Source organism: Megalopta genalis, chromosome 2, assembly GCF_051020955.1.
Source record: "Megalopta genalis isolate 19385.01 chromosome 2, iyMegGena1_principal, whole genome shotgun sequence".
NCBI classification, from domain to species: domain Eukaryota; kingdom Metazoa; phylum Arthropoda; class Insecta; order Hymenoptera; family Halictidae; genus Megalopta; species Megalopta genalis.
The window spans coordinates 11,820,001-11,845,356 of NC_135014.1; the positions used below are offsets into that span (position 1 = coordinate 11,820,001).

The window sequence follows — 25,356 nt, forward strand, 5'->3', positions numbered from 1 at the left end:
GAAAGGTGAACAATGAGCGTCAATTAGGGAGAATTTACTGCAATTTGAAATGATAAATAGGAGTCGATCTCGTTTTGGGAATCTTTTGTGAAGGCGACACTCACAGAACTTCTGTCCAGTGTCGACCACCGTTGTCGATGAATAGTTTGTAGCCAGATCCTTCAGGTACTCCTGTCTGGTTCTGGTCGCCATCGTGGCGAATTTCTCCGACCTACGACAGATCGTCATTGTACCTCGTAATCATCTTTCACCGGAAACAAAGAAAGAGACAGAGGGAGAGAGAGAGGGGGGGAGGGGAGTCGGCCAACCTGTGTGCCGCGTTCTCAGCGTTGATCACTTTCGCCAGTATGAAGTCTGCGAACGCTTTTCCCTTGGCGAAGGTGGCACCGGCCGGCACCGGAGGTCCGAAAATAGGCACCTCTTTGCTCCTCGACACGGCCACGCTGTACTGAGTATTCTCGGAGCAGGGATTGATCGCTCTGACCACGATGAACACGTGCTGGAACTGCGAGCGTATCCTGCGCGGGCTGAACGGCAACGCTCCCGGTTCCTGAACAAGAGTTTCGCGTTCATCGAGCGAATATCGAGTATCGAGGAAACGGGCTATGAACGGAGGCACTCGGACCGTGACCGAAATCATCGCGTGCCCCATTGTCCGCTTACCTGGAACACAATCGTGACGATGTCGTTTCCGATGTGCCTCTTCCTGAGCAGCTGTTGCCTGTTATTCGGCGTGAACGGTAACATCGTGGACACGTGGAACGTCACTTCCGCTCCCCGATGCGTCGCTGCGACCGCGTGCGTGCCCGTCGAGTCTGTCCTCGTGTCCAGCCCTGCCTTGTAACCCTCGAATCCCCGCAGTCTTATTCTTTGGCCTGCGACACAGGATCTTTTCGTTACAATTTGATCTTCGTCGCGAACTTCGTGCCACGAGTTTCAAGGTCTCCGTGACCACTTACGCCAAGAGGAAATGCGTTAAGGACAAGAGGAAAAGTGACCGATCAATTGTTTACAGAACGTTCGAATCCTCTAAGTTTAAACGGATATATTTCCTAGGTCAGGTCGGCAAGGAACAAGTGGGAGGATCAATTGCTCACCGATGGTGTCGAGGAACTCGAGAAACGCGGGACCAGCATGCTGGTTGTTGTACATCTCCTCCTCGGTCCTCTGGCCCGACCTGCAGTACAGCACGCCGACCTTGTACCTGCTGGAGAGCCCTTGTTCGTCCAATCTGGCGACGTGCTCCTCGGCAGCGGTGGTGCCCAGCCTCAAACATCCGAGCTGCACTTCCGGCGCTACCAGCTCCAAAAGCTCCCTCGTTGGCAGTCGGTTACCCTGTGGCCTGATACCAAGAGCCTCTTCGGGCACGGAGCCACGAAGAGTCAACAGCTCCGACGTACGCACGATTATCCTGTACTGATTCACGTCCTTCCTGATGCTGATGGCCACCGGACCTAGCTGCTCGTCCATGCCGAACCAGTTCTGGTGCTCCCGACCTAAGATCGAAGGTTTGAGGTGATATCGAAAGTGTAATTGAAACGCAATTCTTGGATCGGCGACCGCCGCAAGGCATTATCACACGAGTTAGACCGTTCTTTGACTTACCCAAAAAATATCTTCGGTAGTAATGCGCGCCCTCGTCGACGCTCTCGATGGGCAGTGGCCTCTTCTGCAACGGGCAGCTGTGCTTCCATAGTGTCTCCCCTGCTGGCGGCTCTAAAACCGCCACCCCGTAGGACAGAGGAGGTCGATGAACTCCATTGCCTTGGGAGCAACGAGTCAGGCTCACTTCCCGCTCACCCTCGCCGCCGATCTCATTCCGGAAGAAGGGACACGACTCCAGGAGGTCGTTACCTGCAATCATCGGAACTCTTTTGGTGACTTGGAGAACGACCTTCTTTGTAGGCGACAGAAACGTGTCTTAAAAACTGAAGACTGCTGGAGTGGCTCGAGCTAAATGCCACCGAGTGCAGCTACCTATTCTCCGAGTCTAGATAGATAAGGCATTCTTCAACACCGATTAACTAATGGTACCGCATAGAAGAAATAGGACAAGCAACGGAATTCTATATACTCTCTTTTCGAAAAACATACCTTTTCCATCACCGGCGTCCTCTTCGGGCGTCTCGTCCGGAGTGGACGCCCTGAAGGAGCTGGCAGCGGATGCGCCGGTCGCAGTGTTTCTTCTCCGAGCTAGCAATATGCCCCTAAGCTTAGCCGCGTATCCCAGGTTCGCAGTCAACGACTGACAATCGTAGTGAGCGAACGCCCTGCGCCTGTGCCTCTCTTCAACGTCTGCGGACACCACCGGGCTGGTGCAGGTCTCCTCCATGGCCCGGGGCGGTTTAGCGCCCCACAATCTGTTCAGTTTCAACCTTAACTTCGGACTGGAGCCGCCGGCCGGGCCGCAGACCTCGTCAGCGTCCACCGTTTGTCCATCCGGCACGCGTCTCAGATAGTCGACGCCGACAGAGTTCCGCTGATCGGAAGCGGATGGTCGTAGCTCCTGCAACATCGCGAACAAGTTCTCGCCGACCGTCACGGACTGCGCCACTGCGTCGATGCTGCCTGCGGGAGACGGAAAAGACGGTCAAGCCGATAAGAGACGTTAGAGAAAAAGGGACGGTCGAGATACGCGGACGAGAGAAAAGAGAGAAAGAGAGATTATATGGTCTTGTAATCGACAGCTGTCTTCGGCCGATGTGACTTACTTACCGTGCGACCCATACTCCCTCCTCAGGGGAGCCTCTGCCACTCGGGACCCAGGGTCCGGGCTGTGCGGAAGTTCCAGGCTGGAGTTGGACCTGTGAAGGGCCAGGCCCCGACCCACGCGGCTGCTGGGCCCGCCGCTGCCGCCACTGTGTATCGGCAGGCTCGCGATCATCTCTTCATTCTGCAACAAAGGTCAGCGCTTACTTCGTGTACTGTCACTTGTCTTTCATGTCCAAACAGCAAAAACAGCTCCTCGAAACCCCAACGAGAAATATGGCCGAAAATCGACCATAAAAATTGCAAATCGATCGAGACGATTTAATTAACCCGCGGGAGGGCTGCAAATTTCCGCGTACAAGTCGGTAGTTTTATTGCAAACATGATTGCACGTGTATGTGTGATCTACGATAAAACTACTGACACGTCAAAGCTAATATATTGGTTGTCCGGTTCTCTGAAGGTCGACGAAACTAGAAAAAATGAAAAGTCATGGTTGACGGTATTCGAACTCTTTCGCATTCTAATCGTATCGAGGACTGGTAAAAAATGATTGTCACCCATGTGTGACCTAATTTCACCAAACATTAGCATCCCAGAAGATTCGGTGCCTTAAAAGGCAACTACCTAAGCGAGCACCTCGGCGTGTAGCTCGCGTCGAAGGTAAAAGAGAACGAAATAGCGGACACGGTAGAACCCGTCAGAAAATTCAGAATCCAAAATGACTAACAACCTCCCGCTTCTGGCATGGCCAGAACATTGGCCCCGGGGCAATCCCATCCACTTCAGGGCAAATGTGTCTGCGAGCGAGTGTCGTCGAGCCAGCTGTACGCTCCGTCTCTACGTGGTTAGCGGCTAGACTAATCGCTCCCGCCGCATGATAAGCAGAAACGAACTCGGTGCCGACACACGGCCGCGAAGTAGGGCATCTAATTAGTATCGCGCAGCCCTTCCCAGTCACACCTACGCTCCCGGCACTCGTCCCCGGGGCTTTGGTAGCCCGCCGCGCGTTTCCATTCATTTGACAGAGTGGCCGGGCTCTTCGTCGTCGCGACGCTCCCACTTTTCCCGGCGGTCGGCAACGCGACGTTACCGAGAGATATACAGGATGTCCCAAAAATGCCTCGCGATTCGGAAATGCGAGATTCCTGAGGTCATTTGAAGTAACTTTCTTCTCGGCGAAAATTCAATCCGCGGCTTCGTTTACGAGTTATTAACGAAAAACACTGACCAATGAGAGGCGAGCACGGTTGGCGCGAGATGGCCTAGCCAATGAGCGGGCTTCGCGTTGGCAGTCTGATGCAGCGGCAGTGGTCACGAGGGCGGGGCGTCAGCCGAGCTCGCCCCCCATTGGCCACTGTTTTTCGTTAATAACTCGCAAACGAAGCCGCGAATCGCAATTTCGCCAAGGAAAAAGTTACTTCAAATCACCTCAGGAACCCCCGTTTCCGCACTGCGGACATTTTCGGGACACCCTGTACGTATCGTATCGCGATTTTCGCGTCAGCCCGCTTGGCCGTCTTCGCGAGAGACCGGGACGCCAATTAACACGGCCAAGATCCAGGCTCGCGAAACACGAAGCGTTTATTGTTGTTTGAAACGCGATACGCGCGGCTCAGCGCGCGTACTCTCGCCTGTACGATGAAACCGGGACAAGCGCTGTGCACCTGCCTGACTGCCTTCGAGATTGACCGAGCGAGACGACTTAGGCGGCCCTCACATCGCGCATCCTCGAGAAAATCGAGGGTCGCTTGAATCGTGGATACGGTTTTCTCCGCTCCGAGAGCGTCGGCAAATGATAAAATACAGCGGACGACGTTTTAAGATTGAATTTAGAAGAGGAGACGCATTGTGGGCGGGGCCAGACGAGGGTTACAAGTCTCTGGACCCCGGTGGGCGGAGTCGAGGCGCGACGCTACCGAGGAAAGCTGAAATTAAGGAAAACGCAAGACCAGCAATGGGCACAGTCTACTTGACTGACTTCAAGATTGATCGAGCCAGAAATAAGCAGCCCTCGCTTTGCGTCAACTGAAGGATCGATCATCGTAGACAGAGATTTCGTGACTTCGAAGCGCAAGGAGATGTTACGGAGCAGTGGACGCTGTTTTCTATTGGATGACGAAGCAACGACGCTTCATACAGTGGAAACAGACGACTGCCATTGGTCCCTGGGTACTTGAGGTGGGACTAAAGCGCGACGCTACCGAGGAAACATTGAATTTGGAGAATAATGAACGAACGATGCTTTCAGGTTCGCGTTGGGCGATCAGGATCGAGTGAAGAGGACGCAAGGATGACTACCGGTGCTCAACGTGGACCGGCCTTTAACGCTGTACCGTTGCCCGATCCTCGAAATGTGCTCGGTGAATGGGCGATTCCATTGTTAACTCGGAACCGGTATCCGCGTTCGCACGCTGGCCCCACGATCGAGCCGGCCCGAGATTAATTGGCAGCGTACGGTCAAGAGTAATCCAGCCACCTGGTTTCCACGGGATATCTTTTTGCCTTAGAAGAATGTTCGACTACTTCGCGACGATCTCTTAGAAGGGACAATCCGGTGCAAAAGGGCTGATGTCTACTGTCTCTTTCGTCAGCGTGGTTCAAGGTTGAGTCTATCGATGGCAAAGTGTACCGAGAGGAGTATCGGCCGCGAGGTCGCAGACCAGTCGAAATGTCGAGCGTCCGGCGCATTTTCGGCGCCGACGATCTTCGAATGCCGGCCGGCTGAGCTCGGCGATGACGGACGATCGGAAGGATCCAGCGTCGAAGGTATTTGGCACGATCGACGGCTCGCCATGGCCACGGGACCCCGTTGCATTCCGCGCGTTCCTCGCGTCACTTTGCTGCTTCTACGCGAGGACGACGACAACGACGACGACGACTGGAGTGCTCGAGTGCTATCGTTCGACAGCTATCCGTTCTATAGCAATTTATTCGTCTCATTTTCCAACTCTAGACTCTCGGTAATCCAGCAAGAGGAATTCTATGGGACCAAGCTATCGTCGAGCTAGAGAGATGCCAGATAGCCTTAATAGCATCCGTGGTCCTTTAAACAATTTGATTGGCATATTCGGATGGAAGCAGCATTCGCTCGGATTTCGAATCTTGTTAGAATCCGCGAAACGTAAGAATGTTGAAGCAGTAATTGGTGTTATACAAGCTTAACTTCTCGATTATAATTTTACGAATTCTTTTTAGGTCGTTCGCGCGGCGGTAAAAGTGTCAAGATTTCCTACCAGGCGTTTATTTATTTATCGATGCTTCGAGCCTGATGGTTCGATATAGAAAATACAGGAATTTTAGTTACGTTATTTAGTTATTTTATTCGATTATGTTATTTAGTGTTATCTTTTTAGAGGACGAAGCTGCAACAAATTGGAGGAGGATCGTCTCGACGTGGATGAAGATGACGGCTCACGATTTCTCCCAATAACGGCGCGCGCGCGCGTCCTTGCGCCAACGTCGCCGATTTACGTAACGACCAGCGAACCATTTGCGAGCAGGAAATCCGGGCTAATTAGCGAATCCAATTAAAGCGTTAGCTCGATCGCCGAGACGTTCGGCCGGCCCGATAAAAGCGGCGGTTCGTGCGCGGGACAGCATCGACCGATCGGAACACAGGCCGCGTGTTTCCACTTTGGCGAACGGTAAAAGTGATTCTTTTGATTGCCGATACATTCCCGTCCAAGCGGAATGTAAATAGCCCCTTTGTAAATGCGCTACCATCGTGGCTCTAGGGTCAGGCGACGTCTGCCAGGCCTCTCGGGAACAAGCAGTCCAGTTACGACAGTCATCCACGGATGGTACGCGTCTTACCGGGCAGATAAGGGGCCACCCTCGAAGTACCGAGAAGCTTTCAGTGGCACGATAAGTGGCCGAGGGAGACCTCGCGACGCGACGCGATTCTACTTACGAGGCAAAAATCACGAAATCGGAATCCTTTCGCAATTTTCGATATTCCGAGCGCGTTCCGCCGAGAGAATCGCTGGACCCCCGTGCAAGCGAAATTCGTTTCTTGTCCTACGAATCGGAATAAGAGCTCGGGAGGGTTGCGTACTCGGTAGGAAAATTTATTACACGGCGGTTGTTGATTCATGGTGTAAACCGCGAATTTTATTGTGCACGTGATAACGCCCCGATTAGATAAAACACCAAAGCGTAAACAAGTTCGGAAAAATTGAAGAACATCGCCGACTTCTCTTCACGTTGTGGAAATTATTAAGATAGAAAAAATGCATCGTTTTAATCTGTTTAGCGTCGTCGAAACATTTTTATTTTGCATGAATATCCATCGATCGGCCGGCGATCTTACGGAAACGCGCTGAAAATAGACAAATCGCGAAGCCGCGTTTCGCGTATGCTAAATAACGCGTATCGTGAAAGCTGATTGATCCGCGGTGAAACGATTGCTTCGACTCTCACTGTTTTCACTCGCTCTTCGTGATCCTTCGTTTTCAATGAAGTCCGCAACGCTGATCGAACGGTCGTCGACCTTGGTTCCCTAAGTTCCGACTTCGGAAAATCCGGAGAACGTTAATTTAGGTCACGAATGAAAATGAAATAAGACAATTAGAAGAATTATAAGATTAAAAAAAAATGAAATAGGACAATTAGAAGACGATTAAGATCAGTTTTCAATCTACCGATCTCTCTATTGTTTTACCAATTCACTATTACTATTCTTTTCAATTGTTCTGCCAATTTCAATCTACAGTAATGTCTCTCTAATTGACGCCCAGATTGTCCACAAAAATGGACAATTTAAGAAGAGGAGATACGATTATTCGAACCTTGCGGTTTATTTTCATAGTTATAAATTGTCCACAATTATAACAACGAGCCGCAAGGCTCATATCTCCTCTTCCAAAATATCCATTTTAGTGGACAATCTGAGCGTCAGTAAGGGAGACATTACTGTACCACTTTTTCCGTCAACCAATCCGAAGGCGATCGATCTCGTTACCGAAAATGTTCCCCTTCGTTTGTAAACGTTTCCCCCTAATCGACGCTCAGATTGTGCAGAAGAATGGACAATTTGGGGAGAGGTGACACGATTGTCTCGCGGCTCGTTTTGGTAGTTATCGATTGTTATATAGTTATCTCCTCTCCTCAAATTCTCCATTTTTGCGTGCTATCCGATTGGAGAGAGAATTCACTGTAGAACATATTTGGCGGGTGGAAGATGCCACCGGCATGGAAGCCGGTGCCCGGGCAAACGCCAGAAGGGTTTCTCTCGGGCATTCTTCGGTGTCCAGTGTATCGGGTTCTCGATTCTCGATCGGTGTCGTCTTGTAGCTCCGGGGGCCCCGTCTAGGCACCGAACTCGCACGACGACTTTTCCGTGGCCGCGCTCGCTCGCGGATTGTGGGAACGCTCGAGGTGCGTGCAACCGCAGACCCATCGTACCCTCTCCCGAGTCCAGAGAGACAGATGGATCCGTCAACGATCGTACGGCCACGGCGCGGCCCGAGAATCGGTGTTCGTACACGGCTTTCGAAACGCGAACGCGAACGGTCCCCGCCGGCGAACACCGTGCGAACTCGGCGGCGGAATAGCAGAAAATCGCGCAGCGTTCGAGTATCCGCAGTCGGAGATCTGCTTCGATAAGTTTCACGGATGGCCTGGCCGGTGTGTTCGCGATCGCCGGCCGTGCGGTGCCGTGCGGTGCGCGTTCAGCAGGTCGTCGAGCCGGCGAGTCGAGCTCTCCCTTTTGTTCTCCGCCTAGTCGTCCGTCCCCCTTGTTCGAGTCGCGGAGTCGCGACCGCATTAGGCGCACCAATTAATTCCTGACCGATTCCCACTACGGCGCACTCGGAACTGCCAATCATCGGTACACAAAAAGAAACGAGGATAGAGAGGCGCGCGCGCGCGCGCGTAGAGCCGCCGATCTGCCGAACTAGTTATGTAAATGCGTTTGCATTCTCGACAAGATCTACGGCGTGTTGATTCTTTCCACGTCCTCTTCTTTCTTCCTCGCATTCCTTCTTGTCGGCGATCCGAGAGCCCGCGGTGCACGCCATTCTTTCGGCTCCTGAGAAAAATCGTTTCCACCGAGCGCCTCGATTCGTCGGGGCCGCTCGGGATCCCGTCCTGGGAAAAATTATTCCGACCGATCCAGCATCGCGATTACGCTCGCGGATTTTATGTGTAGCAGTGAATAGGTACTTTCAGCAACATCCGCGATTTTCATCGAACGCTTCCTGCGAGATAAAGCATTTCTTTTTTTATCTTCCTCCGGATTTTTCTTCATTTATTTCGTAACCTCCACGGGAATGCCTTTTGTTGCGGCGAACAAAGAAGCGTAATTTTAAAGGAGTCGGCAGACTTCGTTCAGTTGTCAGCGCGAAATACATACGGGGTCTAAGACGGTTCAAAATGTTCGGATAAGTCGCGAACCGTGGCCGATGCTGAAGGCGGTGTTTTGCTGATCAGGCTGCAGTTCACGATTAAGCGATTTAAAACTAAAACTAACGAATCTGATATGGTCGAAACGAATACATGAACCCTTTAGCATTTTTATCGAATATTTTCTACTATAGAATATCGTTGTTAGAGCCTCGTTTCGCCGCGCGATGCAGTAAAGTCTCTCCAATTGTCCCTCAGCTTGTACACAAGAATGTGATGACGTTTTGTTCGACTTAATAACTCCCACAATTTTCGATAAAACCTCTCGACAAAATTTCTGCTGCTCCGACAAATATGCAGCAACACGTGTGCAAAATACCGGCTTGGCACATTCGATCGTTCTCCGAGAATTAATTCGAATTTCGTCCGACATGAAATTGCAAAAATTGCTCGCGACTTACGGTAAATTCTCGCCGATTTTTATAGCCTCTGATTGTCGACAACTATAAAAAGCGAGCCGGAAGGATCGAATAATCGTAAATTACTGTAATTTACTGTACATCTTCGATAAATCATTCGATCGAGCGGACAGATCGGCGCGGATTCTCCACGGTCGCAACACGAACACGATTCCGATCGAACGTTCCCAGCAAAACAATATTGTCCGTGGCTCGCATTATCGCCGAGTCGTTCGACGCATAGTCGAGACGCCGGTATCGTCCTAGCAGGCTGGTCTCTACGCGTCGCGCGCGCGCGCGGAAAATGCTAATTACCACAAGTCGTAAGAATATTTAACCAGGCGGCGCGCGCGATGACGGTGATTCTCTCTGGGAACCGCGCGCGGCGAACAATTCCTTTTTGCCCGGCGATTACCATTCACCGGCTTTTCCAGGCGCCGCGGCGACGTTGCGGGGGGAGAGGCAACGCGATTATTAATTTTCCCCGTTTTTTCGCGGACCCCTCGAGCGTGAACTCGTTGCCGTATAAAGCCGCCGGGCCGGCTCGGGAATATTATTTCTGCCCCTTTTCTGGGATCGCGAGCGAGACCGGCGTTAAAACAGATCGCAACAATCATCGAGCTCTGGCCGTTTATCCTGCGAAAAATACCGTCTTTTTTCACCCCGGCCGGCTTCCGTTGATCGCGGTACCGCCGTTCGCCTTCTACGCAACCGAACGCCGCGATTATCTTTTAATTGCGCGAATTCAACGGCAAAAAGAAAGTCACGCGAACCAGATCGGACTGCGCTCCCGTTTCCTGCAGCCTTTCCCGGCGTGGAAAATCATCGCTGTGGCCGGTGAAACATTAGTTTTCCCTCGTCAACACGCGTTGCAGAAATGTCTCCGGTCGACCGAGGCGCCTCGTGGGCGGGGCTCGCGGCGGCGTGGTGGGGGGTGAAACGCGACGATAACGAGGAAAGGCTCGTTCCGTTCTGTTGCCGATACTTTTGACGATAGCAATTCTTTTGGAAATATTGTTGCTAGCTTTCCACGCAATTGCAACGAGGATGCGACGACGAACGAACTGGGAAATCGTGTATTTTTAATATCCCATAAACGGTGACTTAGAAATTGTCCTTCTCACGCAAATTCTGTCGAGGATGCGAGGACGAGGGAAACAGAAAAGCGTGATCTTTAATTTCCTAAAAATGTCGACTTTCTCGTAAGAAATGTTCCCATCGTTTCACGCAGATTCTGTTGAATACGCAGCTCTAAACGTCCCCTCTCAATTTCCTATAAACAGCGACAGCCTAAAAGAAAGATCGTCTCCGCCTTTTCGCGACAGCAAACGAGCCGGAAAATAATTTCATTTCATCCACAGTATATTTTCGATAAATCGACGTAGGGAAAGCCTGTTTCGAAACGATGTACACCGCGATGCCTTTGGTCGCAACAGCGAATCGGCCAGCCGCGAAGCTGCCAAGGCGACGCTTATCGCCGGTAATAATATCGCCGATAGAATTTATCGTGCTACCTTGCAGCACACCTCGGCGCCAATACATATTTCGTTGCCGCGCCGCTGGAGACGGCCCTTTTCCCTTCGACTGTAACGATCCTCGTGTGCGAATCCGCAGAGAGCAACATGTGGCTACCATGCGCGCACGGTAGCCGTTCCGTTCCTTCCTCTCGTCGTTCGCCGTCTCTTTTTTCGTCGTTTCTCTTTCCACGGCGACGAGGATAGCTTACCGATGCTCTCCCGGCGCACAGTGTTAAACTACAAAAACGAGAAGTCAAATCGCGGCTGGAGATACTACCGACGACCTCCGTGGCAACGAGATCCCTCGCCTTCGCTTCTGCCTCGTGCGTTCCCCTGCCGCTCCCCGATCGCTGATCGATGGATCATCCCGCCGGATCATCCGAAAGTCGCGCGCAGCTTGAACAATATCCGTCCGTGGGGTCTTTAGCCTTGACGGTCGATTTTTTAGTAGTTTTCTGTGGCATTTTCTCAAGGCGCGGAGTGACACTTTTAGCATTGTTGCATCGTTTTTTAGTAAAGTATCGTATGATATTCTCTTAATTAAACCGTTGTATAATCTTTCTTTAGATCGTTGTATGATCTTTTAGTGAAGGATTGTATAGTGTTCGCTTAAAGTATCGTATTTCCTTTTCATAAAAGCGTCGTACGTTCTTTCGGTAACGTATCGTACCGCGACCTACCACTCTCGGTTAAAATATCGTCACCACCACCACCACCACCGGCATTGTCGCGTTTCAAGGAACGTTGCACCGTCGTCAGCGTTTCGGTTCCACCGACGACACTGCTAATTGCAGCGCAATTATGTACGTGCCCGATTATGAGCCGCGCAACAAGCGAGCGAGCCAACAATCGACAATGATCGCCCACGTTCCCACGTGTCTATCCTCGGCAAAACTGCTTTAAAAATACGGCGGGGCGGCGCGAAATTGTGGCGGATGACGGAAAAATATGGTGGCCGTTGCACAAATATAGCGGATGATTAAAAAATATGCTGGGTGATGCGAGGATATAGCAAATCATCGAAAAATATGGTAGACGATGCAAAAATGTAGCAAAGGATTAAAAAATATTGTAGATAATGGAGAAAATATAGCAGACGATTAAAAAATATGGTAGACAATGCAAAAATGTAGTAGACGATTAAAAAATATTGTAGATAATGGAAAAAATATAGCAGACGATTAAAAAATATTGTAGATAATGGAAAAAATATAGCAGACGATTAAAAAATATTGTACATAATGGAAAAAATATAGCAGACGATTAAAAAAATATAATAGACGATGCAAAAATATAGTAGCTAGTACAAAGTCGTCTGTCCCTAAAAATTGTCCGCACTCCCTCGCCTTCTTTGGTCAATGCGAGCGACGAAAAATATATTCTCGTTCGGAGAAAAAACAGCGATAGAGCGAGAGAGAGCGGGAGAGAGAGGGAGGAGTGGCAAAGAGATGACGAAAACCGCCGCGCGCCCGGCTGTCGTGTACTGGTAAGCTTTCAGGAATGTGTTCCCTCAAATTGGGACAATTGAAGAGGAATGCGGGTCCCGGCCGAGCAGCCAGTCGGATGGGATAGACGATCGGCCGAGCAGCAGCGAGTCGACCAGCATCGAGAGTCTTTCTTTACCATCCTCGAGACCTCCTACGGGCATGCAGCGACCCACACCTAAACGTCTACCCATCCGCGAAGTCGAATCCCATGGTGTAGTACCGGCGATCCCGGCTGCATGCTGTTCTGGAAACGATCTCGTCGCGAAATCCAATTCTATAATTTTAACTAGCCTGCGAAGAGACTAGCCTGTCTCCGACGACACTACAGTTATGATTAGACAGCGAATCTTTATGCGAAATAAACATTTTCCTTCGCGATTACATAAAACGGAAGCTTCTCCTTTTGATGACGTTAACACGGTGAACGTTATGCAACGGTAGTTTTAAATTCTCGTCACGTTTTCACTGAATTATGCTTTCCAGACCGCGCGGATTTCATGCATTTATGATAAAACTGTGGCAGATTTGATGCAAAACGATGAAAAAACGTCGGAAGAATTCTATGCCACTATTACTATATCATTTTCAATTCGTTGAGATTATTTAAAAAGAAAAAAAAACAGGAAAAAGAGATAAAGGCGTATGCTGTTCCTGAATTTTGCAACGAACTAATAACAAACTAATCTTTATTTTGAATAAACATCCGCAGTTTAATGATTACGCTACGGATGTTACGAAAACGTGTAGGCGTTATTTTAAACACGAGAGAAAGAGAGAGAAAGAGTGAGATCCATCTCGGATTGAAAAATATCGATACTCTGTTATCGTCAATTAAGACGATTGAAGCAGGGTAGAAATTTCTAAATGGCTTTCATTTTTTCCAACAGATGGGCAAAGTTTATATATTGTACATGGAACTGCAGAAGAAGAATTGTGAACAAACCGCAGATTTTAGGAGAAAAATGAATATGTGAAATTGAAGATACAGGCAAGGAAGATTAAAAGAATCTAGAAACGTCGACACTAATTGGCTTTGCAAAGAATTCGATAATTGACTTTACAAAGAATTAAATAATTGATTTTCCAAAGAATTGAATAATAAAACTCTGCAAAGAATTAAATAATTGATTTTTCCAAAGAATTGAGTAATCGACTCTGCAAAGAATTGAATAATCGACTCCACAAAGAATCAAATAATTGATTTTTCCAAAGAATTGAGTAATCGTCTCTGCAAAGAATTGACTAATCAACTGCGCAAAGTGCTGAATAATTTCGCAAATAGCCGAACAATCAATTTCGCGACAATTCCGCCGATAAAAGTACCTGTTCGATGCTCGAATATCTGCGTCCTCTACGCGCTCGTTTCTCAGGTGTTCCTCCAACAGATTTCCTACTCTTCTTCACTTTCGCACACTTGTTCCTGCTCCTCCGCGGCGACGGCGAGAGCCGTCGCAACGCGTCGAGAAGTTCATCGACGATTTTGATCGACATGGACACGCGCACGTTCGCCGGTACGTTTTTCGCGTAACACTGCGCTCGTTCCGCTACTGAACTGTTCACGTCGACGGCGAACAAGAGAACAACTACTGATCAACAATAACGAAATTCCGAGCGTGTCGGTAGCCGGTACGGTGCCTGTTCGGACACGTTTCGCGAGAGCTTCTCGGAGGGGGGTTGGTCGAGGAACCACCCCTTCTTTCTTCCACAGGGGAGATTAAGGTGTTTCGGATCTCGATAATCGTGGATGTCTATGCAGGATTCGTTTAAAGAAACTGAAAGAGCGAGAAAGAGAAAGAGAGGCATATTACATCGGTGATCATTTTATTAAGGGGATGTTTTCTTTCCATTGTCTTCTTGTCAATTGTCGAGTGCTTCGAATTATTTAGCTTCGAATCATTATTATAGTTGGAGAATAAATTTAATTGAAAACTAAACGACGCTAATGCAAGTTAATATTCCAATATTTTTATGATTGCTTGAATAAACTCATTTCTTATAATTAAGATACAAACAACTTAAAATTTACAATTCAATTTCTATTGAATTTTCTATCGAAAATCTAATCAACGTCAAAGGTTACGTCTGAATTTCTCTTAAGAATGCGTTGTAAATTAAAATATGGTAAAAAATAATAGGAACTAGTGGACAGTAACAGAAGCTAATAGACGGCGATAAAGGTTAGTAAACGACGATAAAAGCTAGTAGACAGATAGATCATAATTATGAAACGATAGACGCGCATTGTGAGCGATCGTTCTCCGTAAGAGTTTAACGGGAACGATAAACGACGGGACCGGATCGAGAAATGATCACGTCTTATCGTCTAGCTGCCTATTCAATATTTACCAATGGAACGAGAGCTGGCTCGTTCCTCTCAATCGTACGACTGTGTCGAGAAAATCGATCGGATCTCGCCGTTCGCACAACGGTGTTATTCACGATCACGCATTAGGCGGCGGATTTTTCTGCCGCGAATCGGCACCGTTCGAATACCTCGTCAGAAACGATCGAATCCCGAATGTCTTTAGACAAGAAGACAAGTTCGATCGATTTCACAGTTTTCGAAGAGGTCGCGGTGTCGAAAGTTCGCGGACGGCGAAAGTTGCGAAATCGCCGACGGAAATTTCGCATCCTATCGGATCGGGGACGCGATCTCCAAGGAAATTCGTAGTCTCGTGTTCATTTCGCGAGGGTAACGGTGATTCGAGTGCATCGCAGAGGCGCACGCGAGACGAGCCGATCACGAAAAACGAGGTTTCCACGGATAATGGCCAGGGGACGCGTTTGGAATTCCATTAACGTTATCGTTACCCGGCCTCGTTTCGGTCCGTGGAACGTGGCAGGAGGCCACGAATCGTCGAGTTGGCTTAGGATCCGAGTGGAAGATCCTCGGATCTCCCGGAGATCGAGGGAACCGGCAAAACGGCGGACCGAAACACCAGCTTCGTTCGAAAACGCGAGACGAAACTGCAACAGCATGCGGCTGCGATGCAACCCTGGAGGCTCGTTGCAACTGCAACAGTTACTTATTCGTTTCTTTTTCATCGATGGGCCAATTGCTCTTTGAATTTCTCCACGAAATCTCAACGCAATAACAGTAACAATAAAATAATAAAATGAAAAGAACAGTTGCATTTGCTCATCAAAAGGTGCTGAGAACAGAAACCTAATGGAACCCATGGAATATGGAATAAGATTGCAATATACATTATAAAGTTGACTTTTAAATTGATTAAAATCATCAATGAAAAAAGCAATGTCTTTAGAACAATCCAAAGTGAGAAAAATACAGCAACAAAAATAGAGCAGAAACAAAATGTTTCTGCAGATCTGCACTGCACCTGCTTGAACGCTGTACATTTCTCCTCGATTATCGTCTACTTCGCATATACTTTCGAACAACATTCGTATCTTCAGAAAAAAATCTTTAACTCGTTTACCAAATCAATTTTTCAGCAACTAGGTCAAACACCGGTTCGACGCGTTAACATCTTCGTGGATTTCTCCGAGTCCAAGCGATACACTTACCGAAGAATTCACTGCTGCTCGCACCTTCTTCAAGGATCCGCTGCAGAAAAATTACAGCGGAATGCGCAATGTACGCGCTTTCGAACGAGATGCTCGCCGAACGAAGAAGTCCAACAGCCTTCTCGGAAAAAAATCCCGAAGACCGCGCTTCTTTCGAAGACTCGGGGCGCGACAGGCGCCCGCCGACGGTCGAACTCTCCGAGCCGAGATCCGGCCGCGTCGCACGATTTTTCGTGGACGCGTTCCTCTTTTTTATCGCGCAACGTCGACGAACTCTTTCTTCGTCCCGATACGCGTAGATACGATTAGCTTACGGGTCACGTGTGTAAAACGCTCGTTACGCAAGACCGACGTATCGGGTCAACGACTTCCTTTTTCTTCGTCGGCCAGGCGAGGGACGAGAGAGCCGCGGCAGCAACGGCAGCGTGGTCAGAGCAATTAATCGACCGAAGATAATTACGCACGCGTTGCAGCAATTTCTCTCTCTCTCTCTCTCTCTCTCGTCCTTTCGAAATTTCCAGGCGAGCGAAACTCGTCGTCGTCCGTCGCGTGAGCGTTTCGGAAGAGGACGCGCTTCGTTCCTTCGATCGATAAGACGACAAGAAAACGCTTTGTCCGTTATCTCAGAAAGGTTTCCCGAATTTGCTCGTCGACCGCTTGCGCTTCGACGCTCGATCCGGATGGATCTAGGTAGATCGCGGCGCAAACAACGACAGGTTTCCGGAGCCGGAACTCGGAGATTATCGTGACAGATTGCCGAAACAGGTTCCTGGCGATCCCGCAAACATGTTCGACGATGCTGAATCATGGGAGACGCTGTCGAACTTTCCTGCACGGTTCAAAGCGAGAGGTCCTTCTTTTATGGTTCACAAATCCAGGTCATCGTTGATCTAATTTTCTAATGGGACAGAAATTACTCGAGTATCTTTCCTCGTAAATCTTGCGGTCATCGTTTTTATAGTTCTCTATTGTATCACAAGTATCCTCTGAGTCATTTCTATATTTAAAGCACGCGGATCAGTTCTTTCGTCATTTTTTAACGTGTATGAACGTTTCGAGGGTTGTGTTCACCGTTTTTCTAATTTTCTGATGCACAAACGTTCGGCATCTCTTTCGATTCAGATTTTACCTTCATCATTTTTCGAATTCTTTCTATGCATCGCGTACGATCGAAAACTCTTTCGTTTCGAAACGGAAAAAGAACCGGACTCGGATTCTAATTAATGGACGCATCGAACTACGGTGATTTCTCCCTGATTCGCGCTCAGATTGCGCACAAAAATAGACGATTTGGGGAGAGGAGATACGATTGTTCGAGCCTTGAGGCTCGATTTTCAATCATTCCGATTCTCAATAATTATAAAAACGAGACGCAAGGCGTAAAATAGGCGTTCTAAATTGTTCAATTTTGCGCGCGATCTGACTGAAAATTAGGGAGAAATTACTGTGATCCGTGAATCTCTCCGGCGAATCAAAGTGTCCCGAAACGATTCCAACTGGCAAAAGATGAGCGACGAGCCCGGTAGAAATTTCTGTGGAGCCTCCGCGCGGTCTCGAAATACAGTTAGTCATCTGGCGTGGGAGGCGCCGGATTAATTAGAGACCGGTCGCGATTCGAACCGAACGAGTGAGCCTAACAGGCTAATCTGAGCGCGACAATAACCGAGGACGTTTCTCTCAGCCGGGCGGAAGCGCGTTATCGCGGCCGTTGTTTGGCCGAGGTGCTCGTGTTAGCCCCGCTGGTATCTTTTTATCCGGGATCTCGCTTATCTGCGAGAGCGCTCCAACTGATTCCAGCTCGACAAATTTTCTTTCCCGTTCGACCGTGCCGCCGCCGCCGGTGATTAACACTCGCCGATTAGCATGGCTGCTTGTTAATCAAACAACGGACACCGAGAGAACATATGTCGATTCCGCCCTTTCATTTTTTTTTCCACGCGCCGTTCTCCGTAAACGGTCCGCGACAGATGCGGCGACTTCAATTCCGGGGCCTTTTGTCTTCCGGGCCCGCTGGGTTCCGGTCCCGACGGGACTCTGTTTTCTATCGGGACCGGCTGCGAACGGAAAATTCGTTCGTCCTTTCCTCACGGAGCCGGATTTTTAGAGGACACGGAGAGCCGATATCTTTTTTATCGAAGCGTTTCGACGATTCGTTCAATTCAACCTCAATTATTGCAATTCATGTATTCGACTTAACGTTCAACGTGAATGTTCAACTTGCAATTGAATTTGTTAGTTCGATTTTTAGAGGGCACAGAGTCTAATAGTTATCGAATCTTAACCCTTTGCACTCAAATGGCGACTCTAAGGCACCACTGAAATTCTTACATTACGTTCCAAGATAATTTTTATATTATCAATGTTTAGGTATAAAAGTTGTTAAAAGTCTAACTGTTGTATGTGTTACAAGACTCAATTTCATATGCATAAAATGCACCTTGTCACACGAAATGGAAATACCGTAAGTCAACAGAATTAATTTAGATTTACAGTTAAAATCGCTTCAAGTGCAAAGGGTTAATTTTAATCTCAGATTTTTATAATAATCTGGCAGATGTTCAAATACAGCAAAGTCTGCGGGTAACCTTTGAATCTAGACGCTTAGAGGATACAGAGTCCAGTAACTGGCGCGTGCTCTTTTAATTAAATTAAAGCTACAACTTCGGAGATACACTCTAGAATTTCCAGAAGGACTAGAAAGACCATTAACTTCGAAATTAGACGTTCACCGAATACGGAACCCGGGACCAAGGGCGCAGGAAAAATTGCGGTGCTTCTTCGGGATGATTCGACCGTTGGAAGATCGTGCAGCGAGTGACGCTGAAAAGAAAATCGCTCGAGAAAGACTGCGCCGTGGGTGCAGAGGCGAACCTTGAGTCTCACGGTCCCCGTAATAATGGTGTCGGCTGTGTCAGACTTCGTTTTGCAACTTCAGCGAGCAGTCCAACGCAACGGCGGCAATGTTCTTGCCAATTTCGGCGAGACTGTATCAGCGACTTCGCTGACTTAGCAATTCTAATCTTCGTCTACTTCGAGACACTAAGCTTCGACTATACTATCGATAATCCCTGCATCCCCGAGTCGAAGTATAACAATTTTTTGTCCGAGCAAAATTGCCGTTGCCCTATATTTTTCGAACGGCTCAACCCCGTTCAATAAATTGATAATGGCAACTGTGAGACCATCGGCCAAGGGTCGCCGCGTTTCCGTACGGGTTTTGATGTCGAGGCACGGTCTCTCTCCGTGGTGCTCGGGTTCGAAAGTATTTATAGTTGGACCGTTAAAAACTGCGTAACCGAGTCGCGGCGAACAAACAGGGCCGCGATACGGGTACGGGGTCTCGGGCACGGCACGAGCACGGGCACGAGCAGGGGGGCCGGCACCGCGGCACCGGACTCTCAATCTTCTCTCGAAATAAACGCCCTCCGTGCGCGTTCGAACCGACCGCCGGCTCTTTGCTCAGATCTGTAGGTATCAGAAGTTCCGCGTCGGAAATGGGTCACACGCTAGGCTAGCTTGCGAGCGGACGGCTCGCCGTCCCCTAAAGGCCCGGCTCCAAAGATCCGAAAAATTGAATCCTCTGGAAGCTCGGCTCTGAAGATTCTAAAAATTGCGTTTTCCGGAAAGTGATCATTTAAATACTAATTATATTTATCGATGCATAAGTAAACTCTGAAAAGATCGTGGAGACATTGCATCCCCCTAAACATTTAGCTCTACAGATCCTAGACGTTTTATCCCTTAAGAGTCCAGCTCTAGAGATTGCATTCCAGACATTGCATCCCCCAATGATTTAAATCTGAATCTAAAATCTTGAACGTGCACCCTCCAAGGATCTGAAACAGCGCTAGCTCCAATAATCGAAATTCGAAGGCTTCGAACCTTCGCACCCCCTGTAAACGTTAATAAATACATCCGCGAATGATACTACACTCGCAATCGAAATACAGTAATGTCTCCCTAATTGACGCTCAGATTGCGCACAAAAATGGACAATTTAGGAAGAGGAGATACGATTGTTCGAGCCTTCCAGCTCGTTTTTATATTTCTTGACAATTTGTAGCTATGAAAATGAACCGCAAGGCTTGAATAATCGCATCTCCTCTTCTCAAAATTGTCCATTTTTGTGGACAATCTGAGCGTCAATTAGAGAGACATTACTGTACCCTAAAAGTCTAGTTCATCCCCAACGATATCGAATCAACAGTGAACTCAGAGTTTCCATTATTATCAGTGAACTTTGAGACTCCGAGAGACTTAAATTATTATCGATGAACTTTGAGTCTCTTAGACTCGCAATTATCGGTGAACTTGGACCCTGTCCGATCGACAGACGTCAGGATCATCTGTTCAAGGATGCAGCCCCCGTCTCTCTGGCTCGCAGATCGCTAAGCAGGCGTGGCCAGGTTGCCCTCGATTTCTCTGGAGCGCGACCATTGCCCCAGAGGGCAATCCTCGTCATCTATTCAAAGCAGAAGAAGACGAAGGAGAAGATGGAGATGAAGAAGCAGAAGAAGAAGAAGATGACGATGATGAAGAAGATGATGATGATGATGAAGAAGATGATGATGATGCTTCTACGGAGCCTATCCGATCAGTTTCCCTGTCCGCGAACGAAATACGACGCACTGGATCGTTGACCCTTCGCGATGGGATCGAGAATCGCTCGGCGAAGAAGAGTTGGCAGCCGTCCACGCTCGCGCTGGCTCGAGCCGAGTCGAGCAGAGCCTTGCCGAGTGCAACGAGTGTGTTACTCGACTGTGAACACTGCTACGGTCGGTCGTTACCCTCGTTTCGCCGGTTGATCATTTTTTTCTCCGGTCGAACTACCATGCTCGTGGAAACCGCGCCGCCATGTGGCATCTTCCGGCGCGTAACACGCCACGTAATATACGCGATTCGCGTGTCCCTGGTCTCGCGAACCAGTTTCCAAACCGAGATACCGAGATAAGATTGCTTACGGTAAACGATGAATGAATCGTGGCCGATGCTTTCGACCATTCCTTTCTCTCTCTTCCTCCCTCTTTCGTTCTCTTTCTCTCGTTGACTCGCTCCCTCCCCCCTCTTTCTCTCGCTCCACAGATCTCTCGCGATTTTTCTCTCTTTCTCTCCCGATCTCTCTCGATTTATCTCTACTTCTCCATCGACCTCTCTCGATTTGTCTCTATCTCTCCCTCGACCTCTCGCGATTTCTCTCTTTTTCACCCGATATTTCTACCTTTCTTTGCTGATCGCTGTCTTTCTACCGATCTCTCTTTCTTTCTCTGTTTTTTCCGATCGCTTTTTACCGATTTCTCTCTCTCTCTCTCTTGATCTCTATTTCTCTCCCTCTTTCTCCCTCGATCTTTATTTCTCTCCCTCTTCTTCCCTCGATCTTTATTTCTCTCAATCTTTTACTCCCTCGATCTCTATTTCTCTCAATGTCTCTCTCTCTCTCTCTCTCTCTCTATTTTTCCCAATCGTTTTTTACCGATGTCTCTCTCTCTCTCTCTCTCTCGATCTTTATTTCTCTCCCTCTTTCTCCTTCAATCTCTTTCTCCCTCGATCTCTATTTCTTTCAATCTTTTTCTCCCTCGATCTCTATTTCTCTCAATGTCTCTCTCTCTCTCTTTCGATCTCTATTTCTCCCAATCTCTATCTCTCCCGACCTCTATTTCTTTCAACCTTTCTCTCTGCCAATCTCTATCTCTACCGATCTCTTTCTCTTCCGATCTCTCTCTCTCTCTCTCTCTCTCTCTCTCTCTCTGTCTGTCTTTCTGCGTACGACCGTTTCTACGCGTGTCGCATAAAGTCTGGCGAATGTCGGTGAACCAGGACAAGCATAATGCCCGTGGCGACGGGAAACGACGGTCAACGGATACGATTAAATGCAAGAGAAAATAAATGGAAAGCACCGGCGATGCGCTCTTGCCTCTCTCAGTCTCTCTTTCTCTGTCTCTCTTTCTCTTCGTTTCTCTCGAAGCGCAGAGAAGGGTTCACAGGCTCCCGCTGGGAACTAAGATGCCCTCCTCACCGTTTAACCAACCAACGCCGCGCGTCGTTCCGACGTTTAAGTTATTTTGATATCGCTCGTTTCTCGGCCGATCGGAACCATCGAGTCCCTTTATCTCTATCTCTTCCTGTCCTCCACCTCCTCCATCCACTTCAGCTTCCATCGAGGAAAATGTTTATCGTGATCATCGATGCCTGGGATTTACCGACGTTGATCGTCGAAAAATCACCGATAGAGGAATCAATCATTACTCGGTGAACAGGATCATAAAAATTCTGCGATATCATTTCCTGTTTCCTGCTCCGATTAACCTCGGCTACGAGGCCAGTCGAATTCGCGGTGTGATCGACACGATCCTGCGATTAGGCGAACTCGTCGAAACGAATCGTCAATCGTCGTTAACTCGCGAATATCCGCCAAAAACAGGATCGCGAAAGCATTTTTAAACGGCTTCGGATTGTTGCAGGCTGAAAATCTTCAAGAACGCGAAACAGTTGCCATGCGGTTGCACATTATTATTGTTAACACGCTCGCGCGACTCGCATGATTCATCTTTGATTCACTTTAGTTACACCGCGGTCGAAGATAATCTTAATCCTTACTTACGATTGCGGTTATCGTTCGCACCGGAACGGAGCCGAGAAAGTGCGCGTAATATGGCACGAGCATGTATGTACATATGTACGTACTTTGATACTTCAAAAATGTCCGGAGATACGCGGTTTCTTAAAGTGCGATCGTTACGATCGGACGTCGAGCGTTCGAAGAAACGTGAACGTTCGAGAGTGGATCGTTCGGTTTTCAGCATCGAGAGTTCCAAGATGGAAAGTCGACACCGACGCTCAAAAATTAGGCTCTTCTCTGTTACGTTGCCGCGAGTGATTTCCTCCATTACATCAGACCGATTCACATTCTTATTTGATTTTATTCGGTGAACATTTTGATTTGATTTTATTCGGTGAACATTTTGATTTGATTTTATTCGGTGAACATTTTGATTTTATTTTATTCGGTAAATATTTTTATTTCACTTTATTCGGTGAACATTTTGATTTTATTTTATTCGGTGAACATTTTTATTCCATTTTATTCGGTAAACATTTTTATTTCATAGCGCCGGATCTGTTGTTTTCGTTGCATTCGTAACCGACCTATTTTCTCGTTATTTTTTCACCACTATTCTTTTTTAAGCAAATACGTAACTGCGATATTGTTTCTGTTCTTGTTCGATAGTTTCAGACACTGTTCGATCGAATTTTGCGCGTTCGATGTCATCGATCATGCACCATCATTCATGCATCATGAATCAGTATCACTGATTCTCTTCGACGTGTTAAAATTATCGTGTTCATTGTCCGAAACACAATCCATTATGCGTGAATCCACGTGTTCCTTCAGAGTCTGCCGTGGCAAAGAATTCGGCGAAATAATCGTCGCCGCGTGAAAGAGTATCGCTTGTTCCGAGCCAGCGTCATCTGGCAACGTGATTCTTTTCGTTCTCTCGCGACGAGAAACACGCTTCTCGCACTCGTCGCTCCTTTGAGAATCCTTTGTGTTGCCCCCGGAGAAAGGGAGTCGTGCGGAGGGCTACGGCCCTGAGCACCGGAAGTCCTGTCCCCTCGCTCCGCGTCCCTCGGTCTACGGGCTCTATCTATCGCACGTAACCCTCCGCTTAATCGACGGTGCATCCCAGTCGGTTCGATTTTCGTTTCGAGCCGAGATTTCCATACAAAAACCACGCCGGAAACAAAAGATCCACGACCCGCCTGTAATTACGGAAAAAGAGAGACCGACGCCCTGCCGACCGGATCACCGCCAGGTTCTGGATCATGCTATCATTCTTTCAACCGCAATTGCTGTCCCAGAAACCGGAGGACTATACTTAACTTCAACGCGAAATTAGTTTCCTGCATGAACACACTCGCTCGCCGAGTCCGATACTTTTTTCCCTATCTCCGCTAGGCGGTTTCTGCCGCGTCGGGCAGATTTCCATTGTTCGCCGATCCGCGATCCTTGTTCGACAGTGATTCGTCCGTTTGCTGAAATCCATCGCCGCAATTCGGCGAATAGCACAGACCGCGTACGAAGAAATTACAGGTGTATTTGCAGATGCTAATTGGAACAGGTTTCGTAGCGAAACGCGACAATTGCGAATCCTTTTTCTCGGCAAATCGCTGCGGTTCTCTTTTATGCGATAATTCTCTCTAATCGCCGCTCAGATTGTACAGAAAAGTGGACAATTTCGGGAAGAGGAGATGCGATTTACAGAATTATTAGACGATTTACATAAAAACGTGCCACGTAAGGCTCGAATAATCGTGTCTCCTCTTCCCAAATTGTCCGTTTTTGCGTACAATCTGAGCGCCGATCAAGGAGAACTTATCGTACCTCATTCAATTTATAGTAATTCTTTCACAGCAAAATCTCAAAAAACGACCGAGCGACGGTCTCTTCGAGCAGAGCGCTCTTCAGCCAGCATTTTTATCGGAGCAGTCCGGGGAATTTATCTGTCGCTTTTACGATTTCACAGCGAGACAATAGCCGCACGCGTTGCGCAACGCGCTCGCTCTAGATAATTATTCGCAAAAAAGCGCGTTCCCCGGTTTTCGCCGAAAAAGTTCCTGCAAATCCGCTTTCTTCGAAGCGATGACCAAGGGAATTTCACAGTGTTCTTCCCACGCGCGTCGCGGCGCAAGGCTTCTCTCGGTCTTCCTTTCCCATAGCGAACGGAGAAGCAGGAAGAACGGACCATGGATCACGGATCAGGGCCATTCGATCCTCGAAAATTTCGGGGCGTAAGATTTCACGATCCCGGCCGATCGCCGCGAAGCCACCGACTCGCGCGTTTCCGCGGCGCAGGTTTCCTCTCCTCGCAGGAAAGGCTCGCTGTCCTGCGGCAGGAAATCTCGTACGGTAGGATGATCGAGGGGGAATCTCTCGATCGGATCGCGGAGAACACGGTCCCGGAAAATCGCGGCATAATATACGGTGGATAGGTTGCGCAAGGAAAACGACTCGGAGGCGTTCCGCTGCCGGCTCGGCCCCGGTTCTTCGTTATCGGCTCGCCGCGATCTGCCGGGGCAACGGTGGAACGACGAAAGGTTCGACGTAACGATTCGTGTCCGGTGCTACCCGACGCAATAAAGATCGCATAACATCCTCCGTTTCGTGCAATTTGTAGCAAGGCACGCCGAGGCAACGCGCGTTTCGGAACGGAGCCGCCGATCGGCCAACCGATCCGCGAACGACTCGTCGCGACTCGCTGAACCTTCTCCACGGAGACTTTCTACGGGATCGTTACCGAAATCGATCGGCCGGTT

At 48.6% G+C, this 25,356-nt stretch overlaps 1 protein-coding gene across 2 annotated transcripts in view; it reads right to left on the minus strand.

Moving 5' to 3' along the window:
- Positions 1-25,356, minus strand: part of LOC117227170 (signal-induced proliferation-associated 1-like protein 2) — a 47,902-nt gene that overhangs the window by 4,787 nt on the left and 17,759 nt on the right. For both annotated transcript variants that reach the window (XM_033482190.2, XM_033482188.2), the window contains exons 2-8: positions 2,716-2,893; positions 2,095-2,568; positions 1,606-1,854; positions 1,098-1,496; positions 664-875; positions 309-550; positions 105-211 (exon numbers count right to left, since the gene is read on the minus strand). In XM_033482190.2, coding sequence (XP_033338081.2) covers positions 105-211; positions 309-550; positions 664-875; positions 1,098-1,496; positions 1,606-1,854; positions 2,095-2,568; positions 2,716-2,884 — 1,852 coding nt within the window. In that variant the 5' untranslated portion in view covers positions 2,885-2,893. The remainder of the gene's footprint in view (positions 1-104; positions 212-308; positions 551-663; positions 876-1,097; positions 1,497-1,605; positions 1,855-2,094; positions 2,569-2,715; positions 2,894-25,356) is intronic.